The sequence below is a fragment of the Triticum dicoccoides genome, chromosome 4B (assembly GCF_002162155.2).
Source record: "Triticum dicoccoides isolate Atlit2015 ecotype Zavitan chromosome 4B, WEW_v2.0, whole genome shotgun sequence".
Classification (NCBI taxonomy): Eukaryota; Viridiplantae; Streptophyta; class Magnoliopsida; order Poales; family Poaceae; genus Triticum; species Triticum dicoccoides.
This window is the reverse complement of record NC_041387.1, coordinates 348740073-348761988: the sequence shown is the minus strand read 5'-3', so window position 1 is coordinate 348761988 and position 21916 is coordinate 348740073. Positions and strand designations below refer to the sequence as shown.

At 44.7% G+C, this 21916-nt stretch overlaps 1 protein-coding gene and 1 long non-coding RNA gene across 12 annotated transcripts; one reads left to right on the top strand and one right to left on the bottom strand.

The window, feature by feature from the left end:
• Nucleotides 1–344: 344 nt before the first annotated feature.
• LOC119296130 lies at nucleotides 345–16417 on the bottom strand. Of its 11 annotated transcripts, none has more exons than XR_005144877.1 (11): nucleotides 15964–16417; nucleotides 15554–15664; nucleotides 15208–15328; nucleotides 14030–14129; nucleotides 13660–13716; nucleotides 13355–13402; nucleotides 12156–12671; nucleotides 11786–11874; nucleotides 10723–11482; nucleotides 768–883; nucleotides 345–466 (listed from the first exon to the last, which is right to left on the bottom strand). It is a non-coding gene; the product is annotated as an uncharacterized LOC119296130 (long non-coding RNA). The 11 variants fall into 11 exon arrangements; XR_005144878.1 differs by having other exon boundaries at nucleotides 10723–10812; XR_005144876.1 differs by having other exon boundaries at nucleotides 10723–11492; nucleotides 11786–11846.
• Nucleotides 16418–17096: 679 nt separating this feature from the next.
• On the top strand, nucleotides 17097–19770 carry LOC119296129 (dormancy-associated protein homolog 3-like). Its single transcript, XM_037574523.1, has 3 exons — nucleotides 17097–17319; nucleotides 17434–17628; nucleotides 19223–19770. Exons 1-3 carry the CDS (start codon nucleotides 17208–17210, stop codon nucleotides 19318–19320), a joined length of 405 nt encoding a protein of 134 aa, XP_037430420.1. The 5' UTR covers nucleotides 17097–17207; the 3' UTR covers nucleotides 19321–19770.
• The last annotated feature ends 2146 nt before the right edge of the window (nucleotides 19771–21916 follow it).

The window sequence follows — 21916 nt, the reverse complement described above, 5'->3', positions numbered from 1 at the left end:
TGTAATAAGTGCCTCTAATATATGTAGCTTCAACATTGATAAGTATGAGCAATTATACAAAAAAAAGCCCTGCCAACGGCAAGGAAAGTATAATTATTAGAGTATACAAATGTTGTAGCAATGCTAGTTAGCATAGATGAGTAAATACATGAGCTTTACAAAATACAACAAAAAAGCTCATACCAGCGAGTAAGAAACAGGAGCCATCATTCTACAGCAGTACATAAGTTAAAAATAAAGCCAAGTAGTTCATACCCTACATTGTAAAAATAGGTGTTACAGCAGTTGACTTGTAGGGCCTTTGTCTTCGTTAATCAACGAACATGTACTGCGCTTTTAGATTATCATTTCTGAAAACTCCTACTTCCTCTTTCAACATCCTGAGGTGAAGCTAATGCAGCTCGTAGTGCCGGATACTTGAAAGGAAAGAATAGGTAGCATCCTCATGGCTTCATTCCTAAAGATACTGTGAAAGATCTACAAAAATTATTATAATTGGCTAAAGAACCTAGGAAAGCTATACATCAGAAATGATGAAGTGGTGTTCTTAACCAAAAAAGGAACATATTTTTATAGAACAAATATATATCAGTAATAGCAACTCCTTGTGCACACAATGAGGGCGATTAAGGAATGCATTCCAGTCACTTTCAATATAAGGAAACAAAAAGTAGCAGCTATGATACTTGACAACGACAGGTAACCATCATAAGTAAGCTCATCACAAATGAAAGAGCTGATTGGAGCTCTAAGGAATATTCATGTACTTGAACAGTGCCCCTCGCACCTTCTGCTTCTGGTTCAGCAACCTGGTCCAAGGCAGTGGGGTTCTCCTTCACAACTGTTCATGCTCCTCCTGCTGAGTAGACTTCGTATCTAATCGCTGAACAAAGACTTCAGCAGATCAGCACAAACCAAGTAAACCATATTGCAGAAGTTAGGAAATCTGCACCTTGTCATGCACCAAATACCAACATGATTTCCACTTGAATGTCAAATTTAGTCTTAGCATTGTCATTCCAGTTTGGAAATACCATTGATCTCTCAGGGTTCTAAGCTTCTAATAATTATTATTTTGACAAAGCTACCACCTAATTAACAATTCGGACGATGAACTCTAACATCATGTGAAACTACATGAGATGACATAATAATAAAATGATGGATCCATGCATGTTAGGAGCTAGGCGCAAATAAATATTGCCAGACCTGCAAACAAAACAACTTGAGAAGCATCACTATTTCAAACCACAAGGCATACAGAAATATAAACAGGAACCTACAAAATCCTAAAACAACACACCCAGAAATGGAAGTGCAAAATTCACCCGATTCTTTACAATATACTATTTCTTAGAACATGACAAATGCTTATCATATTTAGTTTGTTACCACACATAAATTCGAACTTCGGTTATTCTGTTTAGGCATACAACCAAGAGCTGAAAGAAGTAAATCCTATAGGCTGAAAATATTGCAGATTCAAAAGCACATCCCATATTTTATTTCATACGAAGCATAGACATGAACTTTAACTATTTTATTTAAACATATGAACAGGATAAAATCTATGTCCAGAATAAGCCTGAAAAAATCAACAGCCCGAGACATCCATGAGTGATGAACTGATAATAAAATAGTTAGCAACCTACACCCGTTGCCACCTGAAGTAATCTGACACCAAGCAAGGATCAACATTATTACTGATTCCATCCTTCTGACAATGTCTTAATGTTCACCGACCCAAAGACCACTTGCAGGAAAACAATATATAGTGGCGCAACTGCATCAATGTTGGGGAACGTTGCAGAAAATTAAAATTTTTCCTACGGTTTCACCAAGATCCATCTATGAGTTCATCTAAGCAACGAGTCATGGGAGAGAGATTGCATCTACATACCACTTGTAGATTGCGTGCGGAAGCGTTCGAGGGAACGGTGATGATGGAGTCGTACTCGCCGTGATTCAGATCACCGATGACCAAGTGCTGAACGGACAGCACCTCCGCGTTCAACACACGTACGGTACGGACGACATTTCCTCCTTCTTGATCCAGCAAGGGGAAAGGAGAGGTTGAGGAAGAAGGCTCCAGCAGCAGGACGACGGCGTGATGATGGTGGAGAGGCAGTACTCCAACAGGGCTTCGCCAAGCGCACAACGAAGGAGGAGAGGTGTTGGGGAGGGGAGGGGCTGCGCCTTGGATCAGGTGTTCAGCCCTCCCCTCGCCCCTCTATTTATAGGGGAAGGGGGAAGGGGGCCGGCCCCCTCTAGATGAGATCTAGAGGGGGGTGCGGCGGCCAGGGAGGGGGCTTGCCCCCCAAGCAAAGGGGGTGCGCCCCCCCTTAGGGTTCCCCCCCCCCCCAACCCTAGGCGCATGGGCCCAAGGGGGGGCGCCCAGCCCTCCAGGGGCTGGTTCCCTACCCCACGCGGCCCATGTGGCCCACCAAGAGGGGTGGCCCCTCCCGGTGGACCCCCGGAACCCCTCCGGTGGCCCCGGTACAATACCGATATGCCCCCGAAACTTTCCGGTGTCCGCACGACAACTTCCCATATACAAATCTTTACATCCGGAACATTCCGGAACTCCTCGTGATGTCCGGGATCTCATCCGGGACTCCGAAAAACATTCGGTAATCACATACAAGTCTTCCTAATAACCCTAGCGTCACCGAACCTTAAGTTTGTAGACCCTATGGGTTCGGGAGACACGCAGACATGACCGAGATGGCTCTCCAGTCAATAATCAACAGCGGGATCTGGATACCCATGTTGGCTCCCACATGCTCCTCGATGATGTCGTCGGATGAACCACGATGTCGAGGATTCGAACAACCCCGTATACAATTCCCTTTGTCAATCGGTACGTTACATGCCCGAGACTCGATTGTCGGTATCCCAATACCTCATTCAGTCTCGTTACTGGCAAGTCACTTTACTCGTACCGTAATGCATGATCCCGTGACCAGACACTTGGTCACTTTGAGCTCATTATGATGATGCACTACCGAGTGGGCCCGGTGATACCTCTCCGTAATCCGGAGTGACAAATCCCAGTCTCGATCCGTGTCAACACAACAGACACTTTTGGAGATACTTGTAGTGCACCTTTATAGTCACCCAGTTACGTTGTGACGTTTGGTACACCCAAAGCACTTCTACGGTATCCGGGAGTTACACGATCTCATGGTCTAAGGAAGAGATACTTAACATTGGAAAAGCTCTAGCAAAACGAACTACACGATCTTGTGCTATGCTTAGGATTGGGTCTTGTCCATCACATCATTCTCCTAATGATGTGATCCCATTGTCAATGACATCCAATGTCCATAGTCAGGAAACCATGACTATCTGTTGACCAACGAGCTAGTCAACTAGAGGCTTACTAGGGACGTATTGTGGTCTATGTATTCACACGTGTATTACGACTTCCAGATAATACAATTATAGCATGAATAAAAGACAATTATCATGAACAAGGAAATATAATAATAATCCTTTTATTATTGCCTCTAGGGCATATTTCCAACAGTCTCCCACTTGCACTAGAGTCAATAATCTAGTTACATTGTGATGAATCGAACACCCATAGAGTTCTGGTGTTGATCATGTTTTGCTCGTGAGAGAGGTTTAGTCAACAGATCTGCGACATTCAGATCTGTATGTACTTTGCAAATATCTATGTCTCCATCTTGAACATTTTCACGGATGGAGTTGAAGCAACGCTTGATGTGCCTGGTCTTCTTGTGAAACCTGGGCTCCTTGGCAAGGGCAATAGCTCCAGTGTTGTCACAGAAGAGTTTGATCGGCCCCGACGCATTGGGTATGACTCCTAGGTCGGTGATGGACTCCTTCACCCAAATTGCTTCATGCGCTGCCTCCGAGGCTTCCATGTACTCCGCTTCACATGTAGATCCCGCCACGACGCTCTGCTTGCAGCTGCACCAGCTTACTGCTCCACCATTCAACATATACACGTATCCGGTTTGTGACTTAGAGTCATCCAGATCTGTGTCGAAGCTAGCATCGACGTAACCCTTTACGACGAGCTCTTCGTCACCTCCATAAATGAGAAACATGTCCTTTGTCCTTTTCAGGTACTTCAGGATATTCTTGACCGATGTCCAGTGTTCCTTGCCGGGATTACTTTGGTACCTTCCTACCAAACTTACGGCAAGGTTTACATCAGGTCTCGTACACAGCATGGCATACATAATAGATCCTATGGCTGAGGCATAGGGGATGATGCTCATCTCTTCCTTATCTTTTGCCGTGGTCGGGCATTGAGCCGAGCTCAATCTCACACCTTGCAATACAGGCAAGAACCCCTTCTTGGACTGATCCATTTTGAACGTCTTCAAAATCTTATCAAGGTATGTGCTTTGTGAAAGACCTATGAGGCATTTCGATCTATCTCTATAGATCTTGATGCCTAATATATAAGCAGCTTCTCCAAGGTCCTTCATTGAAAAACACTTATTCAAGTAGGCCTTAATGCTGTCCAAAAGTTCTATATCATTTCCCATCAAAAGTATGTCATCTACATATAATATGAGAAATGCTACAGAGCTCCCACTCACTTTCTTGTAGACGCAGGCTTCTCCATAAGTCTGCATAAATCCAAACGCTTTGATCATCTCATCAAAGCGAATGTTCCAACTCCGAGATGCTTGCACCAGCCCATAAATGGATCGCTGGAGCTTGCATACTTTGTTAGCATTCTTAGGATCGACAAAACCTTCTGGCTGCATCATATACAGTTCTTCCTTAAGATGTCCGTTAAGGAATGCCGTTTTGACGTCCATCTGCCATATCTCATAATCATAGTATGCGCCAATTGCTAACATGATTCGGATGGACTTCAGCTTCGCTACGGGATAGAATGTCTCGTCGTAGTCAATCCCTTGAACTTGTCGATAACCCTTAGCGACAAGTCGAGCTTTATAGACGGTAATATTACCATCCACGTCCGTCTTCTTCTTAAAGATCCATTTGTTTTCTATCGCTCGCCGTTCATCGGGCAAGTCTGTCAAAGTCCATACTTTGTTTTCATACATGGATTCTATCTCGGATTTCATGGCTTCAAGCCATTTGTTGGAATCTGGGCCCGCCATTGCTTCTTCATAGTTCGAAGGTTCACCATTATCCAACAACATGATTTCCAGGACAGGGTTGCCGTACCACTCTGGTGCGGAACGTGTCCTTGTGGACCTACGAAGTTCAGTAGCAACTTGATCTGAAGTACCTTGATCATCATCATTATTTTCCTCTTCAGTTGGTGTAGGCATCACAGGAACATTTTCCTGAGCTGCACTACTATCCCGTTCAAGAGGTAGTACTTCATCGAGTTCTACTTTCCTTCCACTTACTTCTTTCGAGAGAAACTCTTTTTCCAGAAAGGATCCGTTCTTGGCAACAAAGATCTTGCCCTCGGATCTTAAGTAGAAGGTATACCCAATGGTTTCTTTAGGGTATCCTATGAAGACGCATTTTTCCGACTTGGGTTCGAGCTTTTCAGGTTGAAGTTTCTTGACATAAGCATCGCATCCCCAATCTTTTAGAAATGACAGCTTAGGTTTCTTCGCAAACCATAATTCATACGGTGTCGTCTCAACGGATTTAGACGGTGCCCTATTTAAAGTGAATGTAGCTGTCTCTAGAGCGTATCCCCAAAATGATAGCGGTAAATCGGTAAAAGACATCATAGATCGCACCATATCCAATAGAGTGCGGTTACGACGTTTGGACACACCGTTACGCTGAGGTGTTCCAGGCGGCGTGAGTTGTGAAACGACTCCACATTTTCTTAAGTGTGTACCAAATTCGTGACTTAAATATTCTCCTCCACGATCCGATCGTAAGAATTTTATCTTTCGATCACGTTGATTCTCTACTTCATTCTGAAATTCCTTGAACTTTTCAAAGGTCTCAGACTTGTGTTTCATCAAGTAGACATACCCATATCTACTCAAGTCATCAGTGAGAGTGAGAACATAACGATATCCTCCGTGAGCCTCAACGCTCATTGGACCGCACACATCGGTATGTATGATTTCCAACAAGTTGGTTGCTCGCTCCATTGTTCCGGAGAACAGGGTCTTGGTCATTTTGCCCATGAGGCATGGTTCGCATGTGTCAAATGATTCATAATCGAGAGACTCTAAAAGTCCATCAGCATGGAGCTTCTTCATGCGCTTGACACCAATGTGACCAAGACGGCAGTGCCACAAGTATGTGGGACTATCGTTATCAGCTTTACATCTTTTGGTATTCACGCTATGAATATGTGTAACATTACGTTCGAGATTCATTAAGAATAAACCATTGACCATCAGGGCATGACCATAAAACATATCTCTCATATAAATAGAACAACCATTATTCTCGGATTTAAATGAGTAGCCATCTCGTATTAAACGAGATCCAGATACAATGTTCATGCTCAAACTTGGCACTAAATAACAATTATTGAGGTTTAAAACTAATCCCGTAGGTAAATGTAGAGGTAGCATGCCGACGGCGATCACATCGACCTTGGAACCATTCCCGACGCGCATCGTCACCTCATCCTTCGCCAGTCTCCGCTTATTCCGCAGCTCCTGCTGTGAGTTACAAATGTGAGCAACGGCACCGGTATCAAATACCCAGGAGTTACTACGAGTACTGGTAAGGCACACATCAATTACATGTATATCAAATATACCTTTAGTGTAGCCGGCCTTCTTGTCCGCTAAGTATTTGGGGCAGTTCCACTTCTAGTGACCCTTCCCCTTGCAATAAAAGCACTCAGTTTCAGGCTTGGGTCCATTCTTTGACTTCTTCCCGGCAACTGGCTTACCGGGCGCGGCAACATCTTTGCCGTCCTTCTTGAAGTTCTTCTTACCCTTGCACTTCTTGAACTTAGTGGTCTTATTGACCATCAACACTTGATGTTCTTTCTTGATTTCAACCTCTGCTGACTTCAGCATTGAAAATACTTCAGGAATGGTCTTCACCATCCCCTGCATATTGTAGTTCATCACAAAGCTCTTGTAGCTTGGTGGGAGCGACTGAAGGATTCTGTCAATGACCGCCTCATCCGAGAGGTTAATGTCCAGCCGGGACAGGCGGTTGTGCAACCCAGACATTTTGAGTATATGCTCACTGACAGAACTATTTTCCTCCATCTTACAACTATAGAACTTGTCGGAGACTTCATATCTCTCGACCCGGGCATGAGCTTGGAAAACTAGTTTCAGCTCCTCGAACATCTCATATGCTCTGTGTTGCTCAAAACGTTTTTGGAGCCCCGGTTCTAAGCTGTAAAGCATGCTGCACTGAACGAGGAAGTAATCATCAGCGCGAGACTGCCAAGCATTCATAATGTCTTGGTTCTCTGGGACGGGTGCATCACCTAGCGGTCCTTCTAGGACATATTATTTCCTGGCAGCTATGAGGATGATCCTCAGGTTCCGGACCCAGTCCGTATAGTTGCTGCCATCATCTTTCAGCTTGGTTTTCTCTAGGAACGCGTTGAAGTTCATGTTGACATGAGCGGCGGCCATTTGATCTACAAGACATATTTGCAAAGGTTTTAGACTAAGTTCATGGTAATTAAGTTCATCTTATCAAATTATTGAATGAACTCCCACTCAGATTTGACATCCCTCTAGTCATCTAAGTGTTACACGATCTGAGTCGACTAGGCCGTGTCCGATCATCACGTGAGATGGACTAGTCATCATCGGTGAACATCTCCATGTTGATCGTATCTTCCATACGACTCATGTTCGACCTTTCGGTCTCTGTGTTCCGAGGCCATGTCTGTACATGCTAGGCTCGTCAAGTTAACCCTAAGTGTTCTGCATGTGTAAATCTGTCTTACACCCATTGTATGTGAACGTAAGGATCTATCACACCCGATCATCACGTGGTGCTTCGAAACGACGAACTTTAGCAACGGTGCACAATTAGGGGGGACACTTTCTTGAAATCATTATATGGGATCATCTTATTTACTACCGCCGTTCTAAGTAAACAAGATGCAAAAAACATAATAAACATCACATGCAATTATATAGTAGTGACATGATATGGCCAATATCATATAGCTCCTTCGATCTCCATCTTCGGGGCTCCATGATCATCTTCGTCACCGGCATGACACCATGATCTCCATCATCATGATCTCCATCGTTGTGTCTTCATGAAGTTGTCACACCAACGACTACTTCTACTTCTATGGCTAACGCGTTTAGCAATAAAGTAAAGTAATTTACATGGCGTTCTTCAATGACACGCAGGTCATACAAAAAATAAAGACAACTCCTATGGCTCCTGCCGGTTGTCATACTCATCGACATGCAAGTCGTGATTCCTATTACAAGAACATGATCTCATACATCACAATATATCATTCATCATTCATCACAACTTCTGGCCATATCACATCACATGACAATTGCTGCAAAAACAAGTTAGACGTCCTCTAATTGTTGTTGCATCTTTTACGTGGCTGCAATTGGGTTCTAGCAAGAACGTTTTCTTACCTATGAATAACCACAACGTGATTTTGTCAACTTCTATTTACCCTTCATAAGGACCCTTTTCATCGAATCCGCTCCAACTAAAGTGGGAGAGACAGACACCCGCCAGCCACCTTATGCAACTAGTGCATTTTAGTCGGTGGAACCGGTCTCACGTAAGCGTACGTGTAAGGTTGGTCCGGGCCGCTTCATCCCACAATACCGCTGAAGCAAGATAAGACTAGTAGCGGCAAGCAAGTTGACAAGATCCACGCCCACAACAAAATTGTGTTCTACTCGTGCAATAGAGAACTACGCATAGACCTAGCTCATGATGCCACTGTTGGGGAACGTTGCAGAAAATTAAAAATTTTCCTACGGTTTCACCAAGATCCATCTATGAGTTCATCAAAGCAACGAGTCATGGGAGAGATATTGCATCTACATACCACTTGTAGATTGCATGCGGAAGCGTTCGAGGGAACGGTGATGATGGAGTCGTACTCGCCGTGATTCAGATCACCGATGACCAAGTGCTGAACGGACAGCACCTCCGCGTTCAACACACATACGATACGGACGACGTCTCCTCCTTCTTGATCCAGCAAGGGGAAAGGAGAGGTTGAGGAAGAAGGCTCCAGCAGCAGGACGACGGCGTGATGATGGTGGAGAGGCAGTACTCCGACAGGGCTTCGCCAAGCGCACAACGGAGGAGGAGAGGTGTTGGGGAGGGGAGGGGCTGCGCCTTGGATCAGGTGTTCAGCCCTCCCCTCGCCCCTCTATTTATAGGGGAAGGGGGAAGGGGGCCGGCCCCCTATAGATGAGATCTAGAGGGGGGGCGGCGGCCAGGGAGGGGGCTTGCCCCCCAAGCAAAGGGGGTGCGCCCCCCCTTAGGGTCCCCTCCCCCCCCCAACCCTAGGCGCATGGGCCCAAGGGGGGGGGCGCCCAGCCCTCCAGGGGCTGGTTCCCTGCCCCACGCGGCCCATGTGGCCCACCAAGAGGGGTGGCCCCTCCCGGTGGCCCCGGTACAATACCGATATGCCCCCGAAACTTTCCGGTGTCCGCATGACAACTTCCCATATATAAATCTTTACCTCCGCACCATTCCGGAACTCCTCGTGACGTCCGGGATCTCATCCGGGACTCCGAACAACATTCGGTAATCACATACAAGTCTTCCTAATAACCCTAGACCTTAAGTGTGTAGACCCTATGGGTTCGGGAGACACGCAGACATGACCGAGACGGCTCTCCGGTCAATAACCAACAGCGGGATCTGGATACCCATGTTGACTCCCACATGCTCCTCAATGATGTCATCGGATGAACCACGATGTCGAGGATTCGAACAACCCCGTATACAATTCCCTTTGTCAATTGGTACGTTACATGCCCGAGACTCGATCGTCGGTATCTCAATACCTCGTTCAGTCTCGTTACCGGCAAGTCACTTTACTCGTACCGTAATGCATGATCCCGTGACCAGACACTTGGTCACTTTGAGCTCATTATGATGATGCACTACCGAGTGGGCCCAGTGATACCTCTCCGTAATCCGGAGTGACAAATCCCAGTCTCGATCCGTGTCAACACAACAGACACTTTCGGAGATACATGTAGTGCGCCTTTATAGTCACCCAGTTACGTTGTGACATTTGGTACACCCAAAGCACTTCTACGGTATCCGGGAGTTACACGATCTCATGGTCTAAGAAAGAGATACTTGACATTGGAAAAGCTCTAGCAAAACGAACTACACGATCTTGTGCTATGCTTAGGATTGGATCTTGTCCATCACATCATTCTCCTAATGATGTGATCCCGTTGTCAATGACATCCAATGTCCATAGTCAGGAAACCATGACTATCTGTTGACCAACGAGCTAGTCAACTAGAGGCTTACTAGCGACGTATTGTGGTCTATGTATTCACACGTGTATTATGATTTCCGGATAATACAATTATAGCATGAATAAAAGACAATTATCATGAACAAGGAAATATAATAATAATCCTTTTATTATTGCCTCTAGGGCATATTTCCAACAATCAATACACTGATCAAAAAGGACAACCACAATCTATAAGCTACCAAGTTCACCATCCAACCTAAAACTCAAAGGCGAGCTTCACTTCTAGTCTGGCCTAGCGATGCAATCGGCGGCCTCCCGTATCCGACGGCGACAACATGCAAGGATGGATGGGTGGAAGAGGGACTCACCTTGGGTTTGGGACCGTTAAGCTGGGGAGGCACTCGGTAGGCGCCTCGCATGTCAGACCAGAGATGGTCCTAGGCTAGTTGAAGTGGTTTCTGAAAAGGAAAATCATAATATTACAAATTACAAGCTGTCCAAAGAAAAAGATTAGTTTAATTTGATGATCTGACAGAGTTACAACACTGGAGAAACTGGGATTTACAAAGTCAACTGGTACTAAACAATAAAGCAAAATCAGGTTATACATCGATTTCTTTCTGTTGTGAAAAGTCTATGTGTTCTACATAACACTAAAATAACTACAAAATTGCACGATTAAAAACATCAAGCTTGTGATACACTAATCAGATTATCCCGATGGAGCTAAAACTTGTAATTAGAAATATTGGACTAGTGCAGGCTGCAGTAACCATCAACTAAAGTCGACCATTACTCCAAGATCAAAATGTGATAATCATAATATAAGTTTGCTTCATTGAAAAATTGATACATATTTGCTGTATTCTTGTGATAGCTATACTCGTTCGTAAGATAACCAACATGTATTCTGACAAACTGATGTGTATTTTTATCTACTTTTTTGTGATCAGAACGTCCATTGAGGCAGGTAGGCGGACAAAGGCATACATGGGCTTTGTAGCGCTAGCCTGATGTAATGTAAATATAGAGGTGCCAACTGTTAGTCAGCTAGGAAAGAAGATGTGTTCATCAGAGCCTAGACTTCTCTTTTCCCCAACTCTGTAGCCAATTCAGATTGGAAAATTCCTGAAAATTTCTTCAATCATCATCTACATCAGTTTATCTATTGCTTGCATCTGTATGTACATACTGACATGGAGTAACTCCTTTCTCAGTGCATAAGAGAATGAATTTCAAAAAAGGGTCATTTGGCGGTGACTCATGTGAGCTCTGTTCAAGCCAGTTGACCAGGGTTGCAGCAAAAGCATGTTTGGAGAAAGAAACCATGCAGAGATATAGGTTAGAAACAAAATAGAAGCCAATTTTTTAAGATAAAACATGGTAAGCAGGATGGGACTTTTTTCACTTTTCCTCTCTTAGGGGGCTTACCAGTTTTTTGCCGCAGCAACCTACTACCATGACACATGGTAGCAAGAAAATTTCATTCCCGCTGAAGTGCACACAAAGTATTAGCACAACTGGAGCAAAGATCGCAATGGAAAAATGACATCATTATAGATAAAAAATAGGATAGGTGAATAAAATAATTCTTTCTCCTCAATCTGACATAGCAGAGCATGAGAAAACAGAAATAATTACATAATTTGTCTGCTTTCCATACTACCTAGATAAGATTTGCTTGAAGGCAGAGTATGTAAGAAAGGAATACGTAGAAATTAGAAAACCAACATAAAGCAAACTGACATTGTTCTAACCTTACAAATTGAGGTGCATTAGTAAGAAAACTGAAACTTCTTACCATGTTGCTTGCACAAGTAGCAGCCTTTCCTAGGTCTGAATCAGTCCAAGAAATCAATGGGTAAATTGTGGCAACTGCTCTATTCTGCTAATTGTGCGGAAGTACGAAGTGGTTAAGACATCGACATAGAGACGGATTGCCTTGCAAATTCGACATCCAACAATGACGGGAGAACACTCTGAAGAAAACATAAATCCACAATGTGATCTCTACTGTCTGACAGCCAGTGGAGAAAGTAGATGGATAGCGCCATCACCAGCACAGACGTGGGGTTCATCACCAGCACTGACATAGCTCTATCCAGGCTGCAGAGGCAACGACGCGGGGTTCATCTCCATCGCGCACATCCAGGGTCTGCCGGCGCCCAAATGCCTTGTCAAGCCGGCCCCGGTGCTCTGTCAAGGCTATTAGTGCAGTAGCAGGTCGTTGTGTACACCTGCTCGCTTGCTTGCTTCATGCCCTGTATCGTCCTTGGTGTAGTATACACGCCGCCTACTTGTTGTCCCCATTCACACCCTGCGCGCACACACACCAGCCACCAATTAACATATAAGAACACACACACACACAAACACAAGAAGCCATGCACCGCATACTCTGCACACCCACGACAACATCTTCTACACACACTGAATTGACTACGTAGCAGCACAGAAAATAATTTTGTTGTCAAATTTCACTATATTATGGAAAGCATGATGAAAGAAACTTTCATGATTACAAATGCCTAATTATGTTTCCTATGGGCATCGGTTAAAAAGTCAAGAGTGGGGTTAAGATCACCATGAATATATAGCCTTCTTGCCATAACGTATCCTCAATCTAGTCAGTTGTCCTTTTCTGTATGGGCGCATGAGACATAGCTTTGAGATGCATATTACTAAATTAAGCAGAGCAGACCACACACAAAAGCAAATGATAGTTTTTATTGGTAAATCATTTGGTCTGGGCGTATGGAAATACCCCATGGCTCTGGAGATGGAGGATGGCCACAACAATCAAAAGAAAAACATGCAGCTTTGACATTCAGTTGGTTCAGCGATGCTCAAAGTATATGATATAAAGGTCTGTGAATATCCAATACATAACCATGTTCACAAGAGTGAAAAGAGATAAAAAAATCACTAACATCTGAGATCAACATGAATCCCTCTAACAATTTAGAAATAGAGAGAGGGGAGAAAGGGAGTCGATCCTACCTTGGTGTTGTGCAACCTTCATCTTTCTCCACTTGCTGCCCTCCGCCGCTGCATCAAACCAAACCCTAGGTCAGGGCCAGGGGCGACGCGAAGACCAAGTAACACAGCTGAAAAAAAATCGAATTCACTCCAACCAAGCTCAACTCTTCAGGTGAATAAAATCAAATCTTTCAATACAATTTTCTTCAGGTTTTCTAGTTTTTCTTAGGAGACAACAAGTAACACAGCTGAACAAATTGAATCAAAGGAGATTAAGGGCTGTTGTAGTACAAGGAAAGAGAAGAGAGGAGGAGAGGGGGCCAGACCTCCATGGACATGCATATCGCCCCACCTCCCTTGCCATTATTCTTCAAGTAACACAACTGAACAAATGTTTATGGTTGCTTGTTATGATCACATCAATAATACAACAAATACATCAAGTACTCCAACCCTAACGGGGAAATGACACACTATCGTCTCATGTAAGGTTAAGTGTAGGTAAAAAAGAAAACAAAAGAATTCACGGTTTCTTCAATTGTAAATTCATTTGAAAGCAAGTGGTAAACTGGTAAAGCTTTGGAGTCTTGCACAGGGTTGAAAATTTTAAGCCTCGCATTCACAAGCAATCTTAAGGAGGGCCAACATAATTGAAACCAAGAAGAACTAAACAATATATCAGATAGAGAGAAATACCTGCACTGGCCAATGATAACACGGTGGCATGTTTGGGAATAATTATGAAAGGTTCCTATTCATCTTCACACGGTGGCATGTTTCAACAATAATTCTGCCACTGATAGAAAGAATGCTAGCGAGTGAGCACTTCTTGTCAATGTATCTCTTTGAAATGAAATAAGTTAATAATCAGATTTCATCCTCCCTAGAATGGAGGAAACTAATAATTTGATTACATTCTTATAAGCAACATATTGCCTAAATAATTCTACAGGCTAGTTTGAGTAAGAGGGCACGAGGTGAGACACTCTCCATCCTGGAACCAACATGCTATAATTTCCACCCAAAAGAATATAACACTACATATAGATATAGAGGTCTCGAGAGTTTACACACTATACACTGAGATTCTTGTTCACTTGTAGGTAGAGCAGCAGCATACCAAATAAGGAGGTGCACACAGATCAACAGACACAATCATGGTCACAAAATATCCACACAGGACATAACTCAAAAAAGGGAACAAAAATTGATGAAAAGGCAAAAGCAAAGAAGGCACCCAAAAAAAGGAAGAACATTATCAGTGTCTTGTTCCCATAAAGCATTACTGATCAATAAAATCAATCAAACAAATATTACCTAGATCCTCCTAAATTCGAAGAGAGGTAGCAAAGCAAAGAGAGACATTACTTTAGTGTCACTTACCAATATTGATAAATTTTATGAACTAAAATTATTATTATCACAAGTAATAACAGTTGTAATATAAATAAAAACGAGAAGGCGGCCAAAAGATAATTTGATTTCCTTCTAATTTTCCTGAGGTGAAGACAGACACGAACATGAGCAACCAAACTGAACCGGGCCAAACTGAAGCTGCAACAAGCAGTCTTGATCTTGACTGAGTAAATGTTCAGTGTGAGTACCAGCTACTCACCCATGTTCTTATCTGAACATGGCCATGATTCAACACATTTTAATCATTTCAACATATTTTGAATCATGTGCTTGACCAATTCGAGTACATTTCAGTTCAGTTCTGACGATGACGACACGACAACACATTTTGACAACTAGTACTCAATCTGCTACTGTTATTTAGCACTTGTAAACAATAGGCATAGCACGGCTGGTGTGTACATGCAGTTTTGTGTAAGCAGAGAAGATTTGTGTAACATGCAGTTTTGTCATTTTACCTTGATTGCCGTGCTCAAACCATTCCACACTCCAGCAATAAAACTTGCGGGTGCAGATATGTGCATAGATCCTTTAGTCCGGCTATTTACAACCGATGCCGCCAGTGTACTCAGCTGCTTCCTGAACATCAGTTCAAGCAAGTACAGAGGTTTCAATAAAATTCAAGATTTCCACAATATATGTTGAATATACAAATTAATCCAAAAATCAAATAAGCAAAAGAAAATCACTATATTGAATATACAGAGTACTCCACATGGTCCATATGTAGAAGCTAGCGACCAGAGTTGCATTTGTGAACAAGTTCAAAGGATAAACCATCATTTGATTAGGAGCAATTGCTACCTGAGCAGTCTGCAAGGGTTTGCATTATTTTGAGATGAATTGACCATAACTGAGCTTCCCCGCGAACACTTGATTACAGAGAAGAACATGGGTGGGTAGCTGGTACTCACACTGAACATTTACTCAGTCAAGATCAAGACAGAATGAAAGATACAAAAAAGATCTATTAACAAAGCAGTAGATGCATAGGACCAAGCACAAGTTCTTTCAGTCAAGATCTTTGTTGAGTCAAGTTGATGTTCAGAACCTGTCAATTTCTGTCAGGTTTTGATCTGTCAAGTTGATGTTCAGTCAAGATCAAATTTCTGTGACCAAATGATCTTAGACTTACTCTTAACTATTGGATCATGAAATTGCAGTGATAAACATGATAAACAATACCAGGGACCAGCAAAAGAGGGGAGCCGCACCTTGGCAAGTGGGGAGAGAGCACCCACGACGGCGAGGAGGCACACGCGGCCGCGGGGACTGGGTTGGGCCGTGGGCGGACGGGGGCGGGGGGCTGGCATCTTGGAACAGTCGGGGAGGTGGCGACGCCTGGCGGACTCAGCGGCGTACGCGGCCTCGATGGCCTGGAGCTCCGCCTTGGCCTCGGCATCTCGGCGACTCATACGGCGGCGCGCGCTTAGAGAAGACCGGCTTCGTGGTCGACGGTGTCCAGCCAGCGAGGAGATGATCGACGACGCGCGGGGGCAGCTCCGGCTCCCCGCCCTCAGGGAAAGAGGAAACGGCCCGACGGCCCGACGGTGAGCAAAGGCGGAGGCGGCGGCGCGACAGGGAGTGTGCGAGCGCGGGGCTAGGGTTCACAGACGGACGGGGCGGGGCGGGCGAGGCCCGGGGGCATCGGCCACGGCGAGCGGGTTGGGCGGGGCGGCGAGGACTGAGGGAGGGAGAGGGAGAGGAGAGGGCGGGGCGATGCGGGCGGGGCGGCGAGGACGAGGGAGGGGGCGCTAGTGCGGGCTGGGGAGCGGCTAGGTCATCTCCACGCGGGACGGCGCCTTTTATACCACGTGTGAGTGAAATGTCGAAAATGCCCCCGGGGGGCAGGAAAATTACGTGCGGTGGCACAATTGAGGTGAAACTATTCATTTCTATAGTGCCCATCCCAGATCTGACGGACGAGACTCTTCAGCGGCTTGATCCAATGACCCAGATCGCATCAAGCAGCCAGATCCAACGGCCCAGAATTCAAATTGCTGTGAAAGCTTGTAGGAACATCCTTCTCTTATCTCTTGATGGCCTAATATGGTTGGCGAGTCCCTACATCGGGTGGGCACAGGCTTGTCATACTCACGCCCGGTATGGCGGCCTCCCACCTGGCGCGTTGTGAGAGGCCAGCACGAGGGCCATCCCACGAGCACAACCCATCGATCTTATCCGCAGCGGGGCCCACCTGCGCCCCCGCCAACGCCTTGCAACCCCGCAAGGAGACATTTCAGTATGGGCCCAGCTGCATTCCCACAGCGCTCCGTAGACCAGGTTCACGGGGCACAGTCTCTTGAGGGAAAGGCCAAGCCGCTCTACAAATAAGCTCCTGCTCGTCTCACTTGCACTCTTCCCCTTCTCTCAGATCCGAAAACTCGGGGAGACTGGTAGTTGGCTGTTCGGATCGGTCCATCCATCTCAGTGGCAGTCTGGTAATTGGGGACGAGGTATGGGCCTCCTCGACAAGTTGTGGGACGACACCGTCGCGGGGCCCCAACCGGACACCGGCCTCGGCCGCCTCCGCAAACTCGCCGCCCGCCCCGCCGCCGTCAAGATCAACGGTGACCGCTGCCCGCTAAAACTCGACATATTGTTAACCCCCGCCAGATCTTTGTACCATCAATCTGACCAACTGTTGTGTTGTCGTTTTTTGTCGCGTTGGGTCTCCCGTTCAGATGTGGCTCCGGGCGCCGCGACGGTGATCCCACATACGACGCCGGCCGGCGGCGAGGATGCGCCGATGAAAGTCACACGCAGCATCATGATTAAGCGGCCGGCGGGGTACCCCTCGTCGCCGAGGAGCGCGGCCAGCACGCCGCCAGCCTCGCCGCTAGGATCCACGCCGCCCATCTCCCCGTTCGCGGGCGGCGGTGAGTTCCCGTGCCCCTCATCCAACTTCTCGCATTAATATTTTTTTACGGTAGGGGCAGTTCGGCCATTTCGTAGCCGCGTCCATGTGTGCGACGGGGAATGCCCCGGATGTGGCTTTTGTGCTGGAGTTCGGAAGGGTCTAGACGGGGCTAGGGACATTTTGGACATTTCTGCCCGGGCAAGTGCTTTAGCTCTCGGGTCTCTTTCGTGGGATCATGGCTGGATATCATCGTGTTCGATAAGTTACCATTTATGTGGTGCCTTTGAAATGCAGCAGCAACCGGATAAGTGTAACTATCAGGCTGTAAGGTTTGCCTTCCAAGAGAAAATAGCGATGCCCTTCTGTTTTCTGTTCGTAGAAGAACAAAAAATGGATAAGTTTGATCTGTACCAGTATGGAGCTGCTTCATCTAGTACTCCTTGTGTGCGTGAAGTTGTCAATGGGGTGTTGGCCTAATTGAAGCCAGCTCTCCCGACCCCACTTGACGTTGGATAGCGAAGCCAGCAATGGACAAACCAAGAGCATAGATCCAGTAATACTATTTCTAATTGGCCACCAAGTCTCCAGTGTACACAAGAGTTCATATACTTTTGAAGGAACATACCCCCTCCGTTCCAAAATACTTCGAACTTCTACGTTTGTCCTAAGGCAAATTTCTGTAAGTTTGACCAATTTTGTTGAAAAATATACCAAAATCTACAATACCAAATTAGCTTCATTAGATTAGTAATGACATATATTTTCATACTATATATATTTGAGAGTGTAAATATAAAGAAACTTTTCTATAAAGTTGTTTAAACTTAGAGAAGTTTGACTTAGGACGAATCTATAACTAAGTATTTTGGAGCAAAGGCAGTATTATGAAAATCTGATATGTATATTGTGAATTTGTGCGCCGTGGGTGCAGTTAATTGACTTAGTCATATGCTTTGGTTATACTTTCGCTTACAAGGAACCTCTTTGTATGTATTTCTGTATGGAAACAGATACTTTGATGTGGAACAGGTTCTAGTATATAATTTTGCAGTTCTTTGCTTGAGGCTGAATCAGTTGATCTATCTTGGGTAAAATATTACTCCCTCCGTCCCAAAATTCATGTCTTAGATTTGTCTAGATACGGATGTATCTAATACTAAGACATGACTTGATACATCCATATTTAGACAAATGTAAGACACGAATTTTGGGACGGAGGGAGTACGAGTTAGACAGTGATGAGGTTGTAGATGATTTCAAGAAACAGGGATACTTGTACAATTAATCATCGTTCCGTTTTCCAAGTCTACAACTTTGTTTGATTTGTCAGGTTCCTGTTGGAAGATTTACTTATTATCCCTTGTTGATGCTGTCTTTGTCTACTCTCTTGAATCGGTCACCAATTATCGATGAGTTTGTAAGAATCACATGGTAGTATGTGGGAAAACATGGATCTAGTAGTACATAGACGATTCCCCTCACTATATGAAATGCATGCGGCATGGAAATGTTCATTCATTTGTATATTTATTTATATTCTGGAGACGTCATCTTTTGTGGTTCATTAATTAATTGTTCTTCTTACCTAAACTCGCATGGACTATGTCTACCAGGTGGTCGCTTCAGAAGGAAATCATCATCAGATGCGTACGAGAGGGCTACACCACCTGGGGCGTCGACCAGTCACCCTCCTCCACCCTTTGAAGTGTAACTGACCAGCACGCTCATGCTCGTTTTTGCTCCTCTCCCGCTCTACTTAATGCAAGCCCGAGGAGGAAGAGAGGACGTATCAGAGAAATCGAGAAACGCCAAGGATCTGCCTTTCCTCTACTGTGATAGTATAATATAGATGAATGTGTAGTGTTCTGTTTCTACTATATATGCAGTGCATGCGTGTATGGTTATGTGTAGAGAAGGTGTTGAAAGTTGCTGCTGCTGTGCTGTGCTGTGTTAGTATGTACTTAGGTCACCCCTGGGCTGGCACGCAGCTCCTCGTTTGTGTTTTGTCTACTATGTTGTGGAGGCCTCGTCCTTCCATCACGTTCGTGTGTGGTGCGGATGGAAGCTGTAATGTTAAGTAGGGGGATGTGATACGGTGTACGTAATATGTGTAATTTTGCTTGATGGTGTTATCTCGAGTAGTTCCCGGTGTTTGCTTGAACTTTTCAGTATTATCTTCGTGTGTTTGCCATGATAATCCCTAGTACTTTCGTCTGCACAGTTACTCTCTGGACGCTGTTTGTTCTAAATAAATCTTGTAAATGGTCCGTAACATCTGAGAGTGAATACTACTTGCCTCTGCTCTCAATGAAGATTGCTCCTAACACCGTGTCAGTGGCTGGTATTCCTATGTAAAACACATAAGATTTAAATTGGGGCATCGAAAGGTTTGAACTAGACACGACCGTCCGTTCGTAGGATCGCATTGCGAGTTGACTCACCCGGCTTTCCCACCTCCCTTGCTGTAGGCAGCTTCTCAACTTTGCACATACCGCAGCAATGCAAACAGTTCAGAGATGGAGATAGAGAAATAGCAATGCTCATTTTAGCAATGCTTAGTGTAGGGAAAGAAATGTTAGTTTAGTTAAAGCTAGTGTGTGTATTGTTAGTGCTTATGCTTGTATTTCAGATCATCAGTGTTGTTCACTGAAGAATGTAGTTTGTGTGCCTGATGATCAGATTATATGCACTAAAAATGGAGTTGTTGTGCAATTCAAAATCCAGTATATGTGCACTGAAAAATGTAGACCTGAGCAATGACAAATGTTAATTCTTTATTTGCAATGTGACTTCATAAACCATTGCAGGTCATAGCTGACATTGACAAAGAACAGCCACAAAGCAAACAATGATAGAAATACATAACAACATTCCAGAGAACTCATTCAGATTTGACATAGAAGTGTCTGGTTCATTTGACATGGAAGTGCATAATTCAGTTGATATAGAGTGCATCAAGTAGACAAAAGTAGATAACAACACAGGGTCAGCCATGATCACACAGTTTAGGCCCAATGATCATACATGACACTGATGGACAAGTTTATAACCAAAAAAGTCCTAGATGCACCCATAACATCCCTACCCCTACCCCTGCTCTGTCAGGCAGTCAAACATGCTAGTTTTGAAAGGCCTGTTGCCACTTTGTCCTATGAATTCTGTCCTAGGTCTTTTGAATGGTTTGTTGGTAGTAGGTCTTGCTTGCTTCTCAACCAGTGCTCTTCTCAGCTAGGGGCTTCTTAGCTTTTCCTTCTCTAGCTTTCTTCTCAGCTAGTGCTTGCATCTTTGCTGCAACCCTGTTTTCTTCCCCTGCTCTAGCTTTCTTCTCAGCCAGTGCACGCTTCTTAGCTTCTTGCTCTTGGGCTTTTTTCTCTGCAGCAGCTTGTTTCTTTGCTTCCTTCTCTTTTGCTCTCAACTCAGCAGCCTATAGCATTATCAGTTCATCAGCTTGTTTCTACTCTCAATTGGCCTTTCTCTTACCAATCCCTTTTTACTCTGGCATTGGGCTTGTGAAGGATGCTTTGGCCTTGGTGATGCAAGATCAATTTGAGTTGCAATGAATTGATTCCGAGGTAGTGGACAAGGTGTGACCCTGATCTGTGATTGCCGAGTTAGTTCTCCCTGCAATTAAATAACTGATCAGTGCAACTAAACAACTGAGTGCATTACAAGAGATTAAAAAACAAGTGAGCACTGAATTAACATGGTGTACCAAAGTACTAATGGCACTGTCCTCTAGCATGCTTGCAGGCTCAAATATGTTGTGATCCTATAAAAGGCATTTAAATGAGCATTCTATGTGACTACAGGATATATTGTCTGCATACACGTCTAAATGTGTCCGTGGACATTTGATGATGCCTTTGATATATTGTCCGCGTACATATCGACGTTTGATGATGCCTTGGAGATGGATTACCTGTGTGATTACAGGATCATCTTGTTCTGGCTCAGGTTGTCATCTATCAGCTCCAATCCTTGTGTTCTCTTTCAGCTTGGGATCAATCCCATTCTTGTAATAGTACATCCACCCCTGTTATGATTAGAACCTCCGCAGTGGTTGTAGTGCATTATTCTACCATGTCTTGGCACCATTTTCTCACCATTTGGCCCTTCCATCTCCTCTAGTTCCTTTTTTCCGTTTTCTTCTTATACTTTGGTGCGAGTAACGTCCTTCCATTCACCCTGGTCCAGTCCTTCCTTTCTGTTGGGAGTAAACCACGCCTCCAAGCGGTGACTGGCGTGCGCACGCGGGTATGCGCTCCATGTCCGGCTCGTAAGGCAGCGGCCATTGGCGAGAGTGGAGG